This window comes from Neomonachus schauinslandi, chromosome X, assembly GCF_002201575.2.
Source record: "Neomonachus schauinslandi chromosome X, ASM220157v2, whole genome shotgun sequence".
Classification (NCBI taxonomy): domain Eukaryota; kingdom Metazoa; phylum Chordata; class Mammalia; order Carnivora; family Phocidae; genus Neomonachus; species Neomonachus schauinslandi.
Window position 1 is genome coordinate 1,277,756 of NC_058419.1, and position 13,203 is coordinate 1,290,958.

At 52.1% G+C, this 13,203-nt stretch overlaps 1 protein-coding gene across 1 annotated transcript in view; it reads right to left on the minus strand.

The window, feature by feature from the left end:
* Nucleotides 1–8,916: 8,916 nt before the first annotated feature.
* Nucleotides 8,917–13,203, minus strand: part of FAM50A (family with sequence similarity 50 member A) — a 6,695-nt gene continuing 2,408 nt past the window's right edge. The window contains exons 5-14 of the mRNA XM_044911897.1: nt 12,029–12,037; nt 11,139–11,213; nt 10,957–11,023; nt 10,816–10,877; nt 10,480–10,556; nt 10,184–10,238; nt 9,918–9,966; nt 9,738–9,808; nt 9,508–9,618; nt 8,917–9,374 (exon numbers count right to left, since the gene is read on the minus strand). Of these exons, the coding sequence (XP_044767832.1) occupies nt 9,366–9,374; nt 9,508–9,618; nt 9,738–9,808; nt 9,918–9,966; nt 10,184–10,238; nt 10,480–10,556; nt 10,816–10,877; nt 10,957–11,023; nt 11,139–11,213; nt 12,029–12,037 (585 nt within the window). The 3' untranslated portion in view covers nt 8,917–9,365. The remainder of the gene's footprint in view (nt 9,375–9,507; nt 9,619–9,737; nt 9,809–9,917; nt 9,967–10,183; nt 10,239–10,479; nt 10,557–10,815; nt 10,878–10,956; nt 11,024–11,138; nt 11,214–12,028; nt 12,038–13,203) is intronic.

A 13,203-nucleotide genomic window follows, 5' to 3' on the forward strand; every position in this document is an offset into this window, starting at 1 on the left:
GTCTCCATCCATGAACATGGGATGTTGATTAATTTTAGATGTTTATTGATTTCAACTTGGCTAGGCTGTAGTCCCCAGTTATTTAATCAAACACTCATCTAGGTGTTGTTGTGAAGCTATTTTGTATATGTGGTCAACATCTACAATTGATTGACCTTAAGTAAAGAATGCCCTCCGTATTTTGTGTGGGTCTCGTTCACTAACTGAAGGCCTTAAAAGCAAAAATTAAGGTTTCCTGGAGAAGTAGAAATTCTGCCTCAAGATTGTAACATAGAAATCCTGCCTGAGGGCGCCTGGTTGGCTCAGTTGGTTAAGCGATTGCCTTTGGCTCAGGTCATGATCCTGGAGTCCCGGGATCGAGTCCCATATCGGGCTCCTTGCTCCTCAGGGGGTCTGCTTCTCCCTCTGACCCTCCCCCCTCTCATGTGCTCTCTCTCTTTCTCTCTCTCAAATAAATAAATTTAAAAAAAGAAAAAAAGAAAAAAGAAATCCTGCCTGAGTCTCCAGCCTGCTTGCCTGCCCTGCAAATTTTGGACTTGCCAAATTGCCAGCCCCCACAATTACATGAGCTAATTCCTCAAAATAGATCCTCTGTGTGTGTGTCCTGCTATGTTTCTCTGAAGAACCCTGACTAAACAGATGTTTTTCTGTTTATTTAGGTCTTCTTTAATTTCTTTCAATCATATTTTGTAGTTTTCAGTGCACAAGCCTTGTACTTCTTTTGTTAAATTTATTCCTAAGTGTTTTATTCTTCCTGATGCTATTCATAAATGGAATTAATTATTTTCTTAATTTCAGTTTGGATTGCTTATTGCTAGGATATAGAAATACACTTGATTTTTGTCATGATCTTTTGTCCTGCAACTTTGCTGAACTCGTTTGTTACCTCTAATAGGTTTTTAAGGGATTTCCTGGGATTTTGCAGATATGAGATTATGTCATCTGAAAATATAGTTTTACTTCTTCCTTTCCAATCTGGATGCCTTTTGTTTTCTTTTGTTGCCTGTCATGGCCAGACCCTTCAGTCAAATGTTGGCTGGGAGTGGTGTCTTTCCTTTTAATTTTATAATTTGGAATTATTTCAGACTTGCAGAAAAGTTGTAAGAACAGTTTGGGGAGCTGTCATGTGCCCTTGACCCAGATTTGCCCAGAGTTCATATTTTGCCCCATTTGCTTTTCTCGCTCATTCACTCCTGCCCTCCCCCACCTCTCTCCTAGATGTGCATATGTATATAGTATATGCAACACTTCTTTTACATAAAAATAATATGTTTCTGAACTGTATCAAAGTAAGTTGCATACAGCTTGCCCCTTTACCCCTAGATATTTCACTCTGTATTTTATCACAGTAAAATTACAATGTAATTCCTGCACCTTCTTACACTGAGGCAGAAACATCAATGGTTTTTCTGATCCAGGACCCAGGCTAGGTTCCCACATTGCATTTAGTTGTCACTTCTCTTTAGTCCCCTTTAATCTGGAACAGTCCTCTGCTTTCCCTGGCCTTTCACGACATGGACATTCTTGAGGAGTGCAGGCCAGGTATTTGGTAGAATGTCCTTCAGTTTGGGTGTTTTCTGCTGTTTTCTCATGATGAGATTCAGGCTGTGTGCTGTTGCGAGGAGAACCATGCTCCCTCCCCCATGAGGTTGGGCCCTCTCCGTGCCTCTTTGCTTTGTCCCTTCACTGTAATGTTCACTCTGAGCGCTTGGTTAAGGTGGTGGACTGCCAGTTTCTCAAGTGGACAGTTACTATTTTTCCCTCTGTAATAAAAAAGTAGTTTGTAGGGGGGCACCTGGCTGGCTCAGTCAGTAGAACGTGCAACTCTTGGTCTTGGGGTCATGAGTTCGAGCCCCACGTTGGGGTGTAGAGCTTACTTAGAAAAAAAGTAGTTTGTAGGAAGACAGTTTGAAACTAGGTGAATATTCTGTTCCTCATCAAAATGTCACCCAGTCATTGATAATTCTTCCTGCATCACTGGTTACTCTTATGGCTGCAAGAGTGATTTTCTTCCTCCATGATCCCTCCTACGTTTATTTGTTGGCATTCTGCCCTCTGTTTATCTATGTATTCATCAGCAGTATGGACTCGTGGATCTTTATTTTATTCAATGGATTATAATCCATTATTGTTAATTTATTTTGATGCTCAAATTGTGTCAGCTTTGGTGCCTTCTTCAAGCTGGCTCCTGTGCCCTTCATTCTTTAAGTACTTTAGTACTTTTGGCTTCTTGGCCTTTCCTCACCCTAATCCTGGAATGAGCCATTCTTCCAAGGAGCCCTGGTTCCTTTAAGGAGAATAACATTTAGAAACCAAGATATGGGGGTGAAGTGTGCTCATTGCCATTGGGGTGTCATGCTCTTAGGCACTTTCAGTAGGCAGAGCGAGGATGTCTGTTTGTCTCTCTCTCTATGTGTATATATATATATATATATATATGTGTGTATATTTTGTATTACATATAATGTATCTATATGTACATCTATATAAATCTGGAGGACATACGGATACTTCTTACTCCAATTCCACAATAAAAGTTCTTAGCCTTTCTCCAATCTATATTCGTATCTCCCTTCTCCATTAGTGGGAGACAGAGACCTAGCTCCCAACAGCATCAGTATATTGATTCATTTGCTTGACCCTCCATGGACAGAACTTTCACAATAGCTGCACCCATATCCCCAGGACAAATAAACCTACTAAGTGGAGTTTAGGATTTATTTGCAAGATTTTGTTGTTTGGTGTCTTCTGTCTAGTCTTAAGACAGAACTATAATGTAAGAATGCTGTATTTAAATTTGCTTGGCTAGACTTTTTTTTTTACATTTACCTTTAATATGGTCATGTTTTTCATGTGAAATACTCTTGCGATCATTTCTGTTTGTATTCAGTTTTAGCTTTCCCCCCCATTCTGTTTTTATTCTTCTGGTATATAAAGTAGCAACTCGTGTCCAGAAGTCAGAACTACACAAGAAGATACACCCAGGCCAATGTCCCTCCCTCCTGCACCCCTATCACCTGGTGCCCTCCCCACCCTCCTGTAGGTAACCAATTTCATTAATTGCCTGTTTTCTTTTTTCCCTTTAAAATGAACTTTACTGGGGTATAATTTGCAGACAATAAAATGACCACATTTTAAGTGTACAGTTCAATGAGTTTTAACAAACGTATGTACACCTCTGTGTAACCACCGTCGGGTCAAGATATAGACCGTTCCCATCAGCCCAGAGGCCCCTCCGAATTCCCTCTACATCCAGTGGCTCACCACCCATCCCTATGTGGCTACTGACATGGTCTCCGTCCCCGTGATGATGGTGAACATCTTCTCATATGCTTTTGCCATTCTTTTTTTTTTTTATATTTATTTATTTGAGAGAGAGAGAGAGAGAGGGAAAGAGCAAGCATGAGCAGGGGGAAGGGCAGAGGGAGAAGCAGACTCCTCGCTGAGCAGGGAGCACACCGGCCACAGGGCTTGATCCCAGGACATCCCGAGATCATGACCTGAGCTGGAGGCAGAGGTTAAACCGACTGAACCACCCGGACGCCCTGCTTTTGCCACTCTTATATCATCTTGTGTGACATGTCTATTCAAATCTTTTGCCCATTTTTTAAAAAGTAGGATGTCTTTCTCATTTTTATTGACTTGTAAGAGTTTATATATACATTCTATATTCTGGAGATAAGCCCTTTGTCATAAGATATTTCTCTTTTTGTCTCCAAGCCAGTGGCTTGTCTTTTTTTTTTTTTTAAGATTTTATTTATTTATTTGACAGAGAGAGACACAACGAGAGAGGGAACACAAGCAGGGGATAGTGGGAGAGGGAGAGGGAGAAGCAGGCTCCCCACTGAGCAGGGAGCCCGATGCGGGGCTCAGTCCCAGGACCCTGGGATCATGACCTGAGCCGAAGGCAGACGCTTAACGACTGGGCCACCCAGGCGCCCCCAGTGGCTTGTCTTTTTATTTTTTAATTTTTTAATTTTTATTTTTATTTTTATTTTTTTTTTAAGATTTTATTTATTTTTTTGACAGAGAGAGACATAGTGAGAGCAGGAACACAAGCAGGGGGAGTGGGAGAGGGAGAAGCAGGCTTCCCGCTGAGCAGGGAGCCCGATGTGGGACTCGATCCCAGGACCCTGGGATCATGACCTGAGCCGAAGGCAGACGCTTAATGACTGAGCCACCCAGGTGCCCTGGCTTGTCTTTTTATTTTCATAATAGTATCTTTTAAAGAGCAAAAGTTTACATTTTTATAAAGTCCAATTTATTAATTTTTCCTTTTATGATTAATGTTTTTTTATCCTGCCCAAACTTTGCTTAGCCCAAGGTCACAAAGATTTTCTCCTGTGTTTTAATTAGATTTTTTTTTTTCAATTTGGGCTTTTACTTTTCGATCTATAACTCATGTCAAGTTCATTTCTCTGTATGGTCAAAACAAGGTGAGTGTCTTGGGGCTGCCCTAAGAAAGTCCCACATACTGAGGGGTTTAAAACAAGAGATATTTATCCGCCCCCCCGCCCTTGCTCCGGAGGCCGGAAGGCAGGAATCCAGGTGTCGGCCGGGCGGCGCTCCCTCCGAAGGCTCTAGGGGCCGCTCCTTCCTTGCCCCTTCCAGCTGCTGGTGCGGCCGGCGGCCTTGGCCTTCCTTGGCTGGTAGCCGCACCACCCCTGTCTCTGTCGTCCCGTGGCCTTCTCCCTGCCTATGTCTGTCTGTCTGCTCTCTTCTTAGGACACCAGTCATCTTGGATTAGGGCCCATTCTCCTCCAGCACAACCTCATCTTAACTTGATTCCATCTGTAAAAATCCTGTCTCCAAACCAGGTCACACTCAAGGGACACAATTAAACCCATGGACATCAGGGCTTAAGTTTACTTTTTCCATACAGATACCTGACTGCTCCAGCATCATTTCTTAACCATAAATGTAAGGACTTACTTCTGGACTCCTAATTCTGTGCCATCCTCCTAGGCTCCTACCCTAGTGTGATTACTGTGGCTTCATAGTAAGTTTTGAAATGAGGTAATGTGAGCCCTCCAACTCTGCTCTTCTTTTTCAAAATTGTTTTTGGATTTCTCAGTCCTTCACATGTCTATATACTTTGAGGGTGAGCTTGTCAATTTTTACAAAAAAGTGTGCTGGGGTTTTGGACAGGGATTGAATTGAATTCATAGATCACCAGGGAAAGTCATCATCATGGGGCACAATTCTAAGAAGGCCCCAAGCTTCCCACCTCCTAGCATAGAAGCCTGTATAACCCCCTCCTCTGGAGGCAGAGCAGAACCTCTGCACATGGTGGGACATTGTTCCCGTGGCTAAGTTACTAATCAGCTGACTTTGAGTTCATCAAAAGGGAGAGTGTCTGGGTGGGCCTGGCCTAATCAGGTGAGCCCTTACCTAAGAAGGGACCCTTCCTGAAAGTAGAGATTCGAAGCATGAACAGGGCTATGGAGGGCACCAGGTGGCAAGGAATCTCAAGTGGTCTCTGGGAGCTGAGAGCATTCCCTGGCCGACAGCCAATGAGAAAACAGGGACCTCAGTCCTACAATCACAGGAAACTGACCTCTACAAGAACAATGTGAGCTGGGGAGAGGACCCCAAGTCTCCAATGAGAAGGTAGCCTAGCCAACCTTCATGGCAACCTCGTGAGATCCTGAGCAAAGGATGCAGTGATGTCACGCCTGGACCTGTGAGCTGCAGAAAGTCTCAGGTAAGCACCCAGTGTTGTTTTAAGCCCCTGAGCTCTCACTGATGTTACAAGGCAGCAGAAACGTAATACACATGCCCCGACTACTGAGTCTGCCAGTCTGTGAGCATGAAATGTCTTTCCATCTACATAGATCTTTAAGTGTTCGATTCCATTTATGCGAAATTTCCAGAAGAGGCAACTCCACATAAACAGAGAGTGGATGAGTGGTTGTCAGGAGCTGGGGAGGGGATGAGGAGAGACTGTTGAATGGGCACAGGGTCTCCCTTTGAGGTGATGGGAAGGTTCTGGGACCAGATAGGGGTGACAGTTGCACAACACTGTGAACATAGTAAATGCCACTTTGAAATGTACGTTTTTAAATGGTTAGTGGTTATTTCTGTCATGTGAATTTTTTCTCAGTTGAAAAAATTTTTTAAAAATTAAATAAGGGGTGCCAGGGTGGCTCAGTCGGTTAAGCATCTGACTTTTGATTTCGGCTCTGGTAATGATCTCAGGGTCCTGGGATCAATCCCCGAGTTGGGCTCTGCGCTCAGCAGGGAGTCTGCTTGAGGATTCTCCCTCTCCCTCTCCCCTTCCCCACCTCTTGCATGCTCTCTCTCTCTCTCTGGAATATCTTTAAAAATGAAATAAAACCCTATACTGAGAGAACACATGTTCTATCTCAGGTTGCATATGTCCCCTGGTGGGGAGTGACGGTACCCTGGGGGCAGGACACTCTCATCTGCTGGGGGGGGGGGTGCTGCAAAATGGGATAGGCCCTCTGGAGAGGAATTTGCCAATGTCTGGAAAATTAATCATGCTGCTTTAAAAGAAAAGAATGAGGAGGCTCTGCATGCACAGATATGGAGAGACGCATAGGATACTCAGATGTGTTGGCAAGTGACCAAAGCAAGCGCTTCTCTGCTGGGGGCATTGTGGGAACTGGGCAGGGAGGGCTGGGCAGGAGGCAGGGCATCTCCATGTCCACCCTTCTTCTTCTTCTTCTTCTTCTTCTTCTTCTTCTTTTTTAAGATTTTATTTATTTGTCAGAGAGAGAGAGAAAGCACGAGCAGGGGGAGCGGCAGGCAGAGGGAGAAGCAGGCTTCCTGCTGAGCAAGGAGTCCGATGCGGGACTCGATCCCAGGCCCCCGGGATCATAACCTGAGCTGAAGGCAGACGCTTAACCAACTGAGCCACCCAGGCGTCCCTCCATGTCCACCCTTCTTTGCTGATGTGTGAACCAGGTGAAAACCTGGCCTCTGCAGAACTTCAAGGTAAGCAAGAAAAGATCAGCATCCACCCGTCTGGCTCATATCCCGGGCTCTACCTCTCTGACCTGTCCTCCCTCCCTCTCCTTCCCCTCCCACCTTCCGTCCATTCCAGCCCTGTTCACCTCCAACCTACCTGCCAGTATCTTCATGCTCACTGTCCCCTCCACCTGGAACACCCCGTTCTCCATTTTGGAATGGCTGACTTCTTGTCATCCTTGTCAGCTACCAGGTCATGACCTCAGAAAGTCCTCTTTATCTTGCTTGTTCATTTTTTTGTTTCCATTTGTTGTTTGTATCCACCCACATGCACACTCACCCCCCTCCACCCCCACCACAGACCAGGAATGAGGCCTGGGCAAGCAAGGGAGGGCCGGCCTTTCTCTCTCGATCGTGTCCTCAGGACCTAGCCCAACCCTGGCACACGCTGGTCCCTGGAAATATCAGTGGCCATTCACTGAGCTTGGTGACTTCATGTAGTTTCCGAGTCTAACAGCTTCCCAACTTCTGTCTGCAGCCCACCTTCTCCGAGGTCCACGTTCATATGGGTCCAAGGTCCCAAGAGGGTTCCCGGAGCTAGACAGCCCCCTCCTCATGGGATCTCTGGCCTGTGCCAGCCAAGAGTGAGGCCAGCTGCCCAGCGCCAGCAGCCAGGAAGAACACCTGCCGCCCCTACTTAGGCTGAGGGGCTCCTCTCTCGGACCCCACCCCCACCATGGCTACGTCCCTTCCCTGGCTGTAAGGAAGTGGGTCTCCTTCCCTTACAGTGCCCCCCCTGCCCCCTGGATCCTGACCCCCAAAAGACTCCCTCCCTGCCCCCCCACAATATCCCATAGATTTAGTGGTGCTTCCGAACCAGGTCCTTCCCTGCCAGGACCCAAGATTGGGCCTTAAGGCGCCTGCTTTCCAGAAACTGTGGGGCCCCGAAGGCAGTTTCCTTGGAAACCGTTTCAATTGGGTAAGCTGTCTGAGAGGGGCTCCCTTTCCTCGAGAAGCCTACCCTTCTGGTGGCTTTTCAAAGAGGGCAGGATGGGTTGGTGCAGAAGGCCAGATGATCCCCTCTCCAGGGTTCCCAGTGCCAAACAAAGGCCCCATTGAGGTCCCCAGACTTGCCCCCCACATCCAGGACCTAGGGTCAGGCTTGGCCACCCACTCCCTGCTGTGCCCCCAAGGTGCTCTACTTAGGCTACCTCCCTCCCTCCTCCAAATGGCCCCAGATGGCTCTGCCCCAGACACCGGGCCGGGAAGGCCAAGTGAGAGCTCCTAGCTGCCAGCCAGCATCCCCCATGCCGCGTCTGAATGGGACAGTCGGGGGAGGAGGGCACAGGAGCTTCTGCACCCAGCGGAGTCCCCCACTGTCAGATCTGTGTATTTGCCAAGGAGGTGGGACCAGACGCAGAGCTGGGGTGCTCTCTGCCAGCCAGGGGTTGCCCCTGTTCCCTCTGCTCTGCCTCAGGCCAGGCGAAGAATGGAAGCAGGGAGCGGTCAGGTTGTCTTCCTCAGCATTCTAGAACAGGACCTGCCTGCCTCAGCTTACCCAAAGGGAACTGGGGGATGTGGCTACTGATGCAAGAGGGTAAGGAGCAGGAGCACCCACCCCCAAGCCAGATTTCCCCCCTTGGGACTGGGAGGAGATGCTGGGAAGGGTGCAGCCCCAGGAGGGCAAAGGTGGGTTTCCATAGCTGTGGTAGGGATGTAGGGTATCTGGGAGCCATAGGACAGCCATGTCCCCTATGGACTGGGCAGCTAGGAGCCGGAAGAGGAGCCCAAAGGCCTGAGGGAGGGGGAGCACCCCTGCCACTCACCATAAAGAACCACAATGCCACATAGGTGCCCTGGGGAGTGTAGGTTGGCTGCAGAGACTGACGTTACTCTTCCACCCTCCCACCCCCACCAAACACACACTTTTTCACTAGATACAAAGACCAGAAATACTGTATGATTTCATTTATGTGAAACATCCAGAACAGGCAAATCCATAGAGACAGAAAGTAGGGGGGGGTACCAGGGGCTGGAGGAGACACTGCTAATGGGCACGGGGTCTCCTTGTGGGGCAACAGAAACGTTCTGGAAGTAGACAGACATGATGGTTGTACAACACTGTAATGTACTAAATACCCCTGAACTGTACACTTTCAAATGATCGAAATGGTGAATTTTATCTCAATTAAACAAATGTTTAAAACAAAGCACACTGCAGGTGCTCCCACTCTGATGTGTGCATTTATTTATCATAAAAGAAAGCAGTGGTAAGTGACACCACCAGGGGTAGGTGGTGTCACTCCTCCTCCCTCACCCCTGTCAAGTCGGAGCTGAGGGAAGTGGGGACAGGGCGGGGGGCGGTTGCGGCGCCTGGAGTCCTGGAGACCCCGGGAGGGGGCAGAGGACAGAGGGAGCCGGAGGAGCCTCCACGTTCACCGGATCTGGTGTGAGAACAAGAGGACAGAGAAGGCAAGTGGAGCCGAGTGGGGGGGCAGGCTGGCTCCCCTCCCCCCAGCTCAAGCTACCCAGCGCAGTGCCAGGGTCCCCTGGGGGGGGCGGAGGGAGGCTGCTCACCGTGTACTTGTCCCACTTCTTCTCAGGGTCGTAGGGCTCCCAGCGACTGGCGGGAAAGATGTGCTTGTTCTTCTCGTACCAGCTCCGCAGCACCACCTTGCCTGCGTGGGACTGCGGGAGGGACATGGCCACGCCCTGCAGCTCACGGCCACCGGCCACGGGGCGGGGCGGGGGGGGGGGGCTCTGAGTTCTCCTTCCCTCCGCGTTTCCTCCCCCCCGCAGCCCCGCACCTCATCCTTCTCCACAGTGGCATCACTGAGCAGCCGCACATCATCGTGAACGTCAAAATTGAAGAGCGGCCCTGCACGGAGAAAGCAGCCCTCGGAGACGGTCCGCCGCCGCCCTGCTGCCCGGGGCTGCCGGGAATAGCTCGCCGAGGGCAAGGGAGGGGGCCGGGCCGGGGCACTTACCACTCTTCCCTCGTGCCTTGGTGACAATGAAGTCATAGAAGCTGTGGTGCTAGGCGCAGAGGGCAGGAAAGCGAGGGCTGAGGACCCATCTCGGCTTCTCCCGACCGCCGGCCCACCCGCCTGCCCACAGGCCCGACGCAGGCACGGCGACCCCCAGCGACCCCACCGGCCCAAGCCAGAGACCCGGCGGGGACAAGGGCACCCGGAGCCCACCGCCCCTCGCGCTGCCACCCCGCCCAGGGCTGCAAGGACGAGAAGGGGCTCACGTGGGGAATGATTAAGTCCTCCTTGATGTACATGAGCTGCTCCACCCCCGCCGACCTGACGGAGGAAAGGCAGGAAGGCGTGGACGAGCGGAAGCCCGCCCCAGGACCATCCTCCGCCTCCGGGCTAAAGAACAGAAGCAGGCGCCCCCGCCTAAGGAGCGCAGTGCCCGGCGTGCCGCCCTGCCACCGGGGGCCCCGTCACCCTGGGGGGGGCGCCACGGGCACCGCCCGCCCCCTTAGGGTCTCAGGTCCCAGAGCCGGGGCGGCACGCTGCACACGCATGCGCGCGCCCTGACCTGAGCTCGCTGAAGTCTTTGCGCAGGATCTCCAGCGCCTTCTGCAGGAACTGCTGCATCGTGTTGCCCTTTTTCATCTGGGGGAGCGGCCCGAGCGCCGGGAAACAGAACGTGGCAGCGTGGAGGCCCCGGGCGGGGACCCTGCAGCCTCTGGCTCCCCCCCACCCCCCAAGGGGCCAGGCCCTCTTGCCTGCTCCCTCCAGGACCCCCGGGGGAGCGCTCCCGGAAAGGACCTGTGAAGTTCTGAGGTCAGGATGGAAAGCGCCTTCCCAAGGAGCTCCAAGGGGGGCCGGGCCGCAGTGGCCCGGGGAGCGGGGCGCGCTCCACGCCGCCTACCTTGACTGTCCGCCGGTGCCCAGAGCCATCCCAGTAACTGAAGGTGATTTCGATCTCCTCACCTACGAAGCACAATTGCCCCTGAAAACCGTGGGCAGCAGAGCCGGCTCCCCCTCGGCATGCCACTCAGCGGGCACTCACTCTTGATCTTCTCCTGCTTGGCTTCCCACTCCTGCCGCAGCTCTTCCCGGAGCCGGTTCTCCTCTTCCTGGGAGAGGAAATGGGTCAAGGACGGAGGCCCAGGGCTGCTCGGGGGGCGCGTGGCACCGCTCGCCTTGAGCCCAGGCCTCTGCCGGAGCCCGGGGCGGGCGGGCGGCTTTTACCTCACGGTCCCGGTCAGGCAGGAAGCTGGTGTCCACATCGGGGTTCTTCCCCAATTTCCTCTTCTTTGTGGTGACCTCTGGAGCAAAAGGCAACACAGGAGTCAGCTGCATCGGGGGCCCCACCTCCAGGGCACCCTGAACCTTTGTTTCTCAAGCCTGAGCTCCGACGCCACCTCCTTGGAGGCTTCCTGAAGCATCCCGGCACCACCATCCGCTCCCGGCCACAGCAGCCTGAAGTGTGCTCTTCACGGCGCTCTGGAGACCTAGCCTTTGCCAAGAGGCCTTGACCTCGGTCTCCGCCGCCAGCAGCTGGACACGGGATCGGGGACTGTTCTTACCCCATCAGCTGTGACCCAAAGTGCCTTGGGGGACTTAAGGCATCAGTGCCAGCCTCTGAGGGCGCCAGGGCTCCTATGCATGGGAGGAACAGGGCATCCCCAGAAGGCTGGACACTCGGGCAGGACCCCCTCCCTGCCAGGAGCTGTGCTCAGCATGCTTGCAGATCTGACGTACCACCTAATCGTCACGACAGCGCCAGAGCAGTACAGCGCCCCTTGCTCCCAGGCGAGCAAACTGAAGCCCAAAGTCCCACAGGTGCCAACACTGGAGCCAGAGGGGAGGAGGGAAGGGAGAAGCCGGATGAGGGCTCAGGCCAGGCTCGCCGACATCATGGACTCTGACTTGGTTTCTGCAATTTGGATGTGAACGAACTAGCATGTTGGGTCTTCAGGACCCGCGGACACTCTTACGAGTTACTGAGGACCCCAGAGAGCTCTTGTCTACGGGGGCGGTGGCTATCGATATTCACCAAATTTGAGATTAAGCCGGAGAAACACCGAAGACTCAGAAACAACGAAGGCGCACACTCTGTTAGCTGTTGGAATGATGACATCATCACGCTGCAAGCTCAAGAGAGACTTCGATGCCAAAGGCCCAGAATGTTTTAGCACGATTATGAAAGTGTTTTGGAGCTTGCAGACCCCCCGAAAGGGTCTTACAGACTCCTAAGAGCACTTTTTGAAAACTGGGGACCTAGGAGACAAGCCTACACTCCAGCCTGCCGCTCCAGGGCCTGCCTGCACGTTAGAATCACCCAGAGAAAAATCCCACACTAGTGCCCCATCGCAGGGTCCCCCAAACGAAACCACAGCAGGGGGGAGGAAGCACTCACGAAGCCCTAGTGACCCACAGGGACGTTAGCAGCCGTCCCCCAGGTCCGTGCTGTCCAAAACAGTGGTCCCCGCCACACGGACGCATTGCTCATGGGATGCTCCTAAATACTCCTAAACACTTAATATTGCTAAATAGTACTGAAATTCACTTCACCTGTTTCGCTGCGGCTCTGGGAACACACGAGACCCCAGGAGGCACAGGCTCTTCCTCCTGACGGCGTCAGCCGCTCCCCTCGAGGCCACCAGACCGGGCTTGCGGCCGCGGCATGCACCACCATCCCCTGCCTCAGTTCCCTGGCCACCACGCTTTCTAAACCAGCCCAGGCCCGCCGTCACATGTGTCCCCTCCTGCCGGCTCGGCTTCTGGGCACACTCACCGCTTGACCCTACATTTCTCCACCCGCCGCCCCCATCCCTCTGGTTGCTCATGAAATTCTCCTCATCCTAAAGGCCCATCTCAACTGTCCCCACCACAGGATGTTTTCCCTGGCCCCGAGCTGGCCCCGGACCCTTCAGCAGGGCACACACCGACCGATGGGACTCGAAGGCCCTGCCTCTTGTCTGCCTCGCTGCTGGCACACGGGGGCCCCATGCTGGTTTCCCCCTTGCTACCCAGCCTTCCCGAATTGTCCCTGTCACCCCTTTGTCCCTCGGCTGAGAACTCTACTGTCCAGTTATGTTGCCCCTGAATGTCTGTGGCTGTATCAATTTACCCTGAAATGAATCAAACAGAATTAACGATTCAGTGTCCCAGCCACACAAGCTACGTGCTCGGTGGCCACCTAGCAGCACAGACACAACTTCAGGATCACCGCAAGCCCATCCTTCGTGGCACTTACGAAGGGCAGCTTCTGCAGGCTTCCTGACTGGGCAGCAGCCTCCCTCTGGCAGCC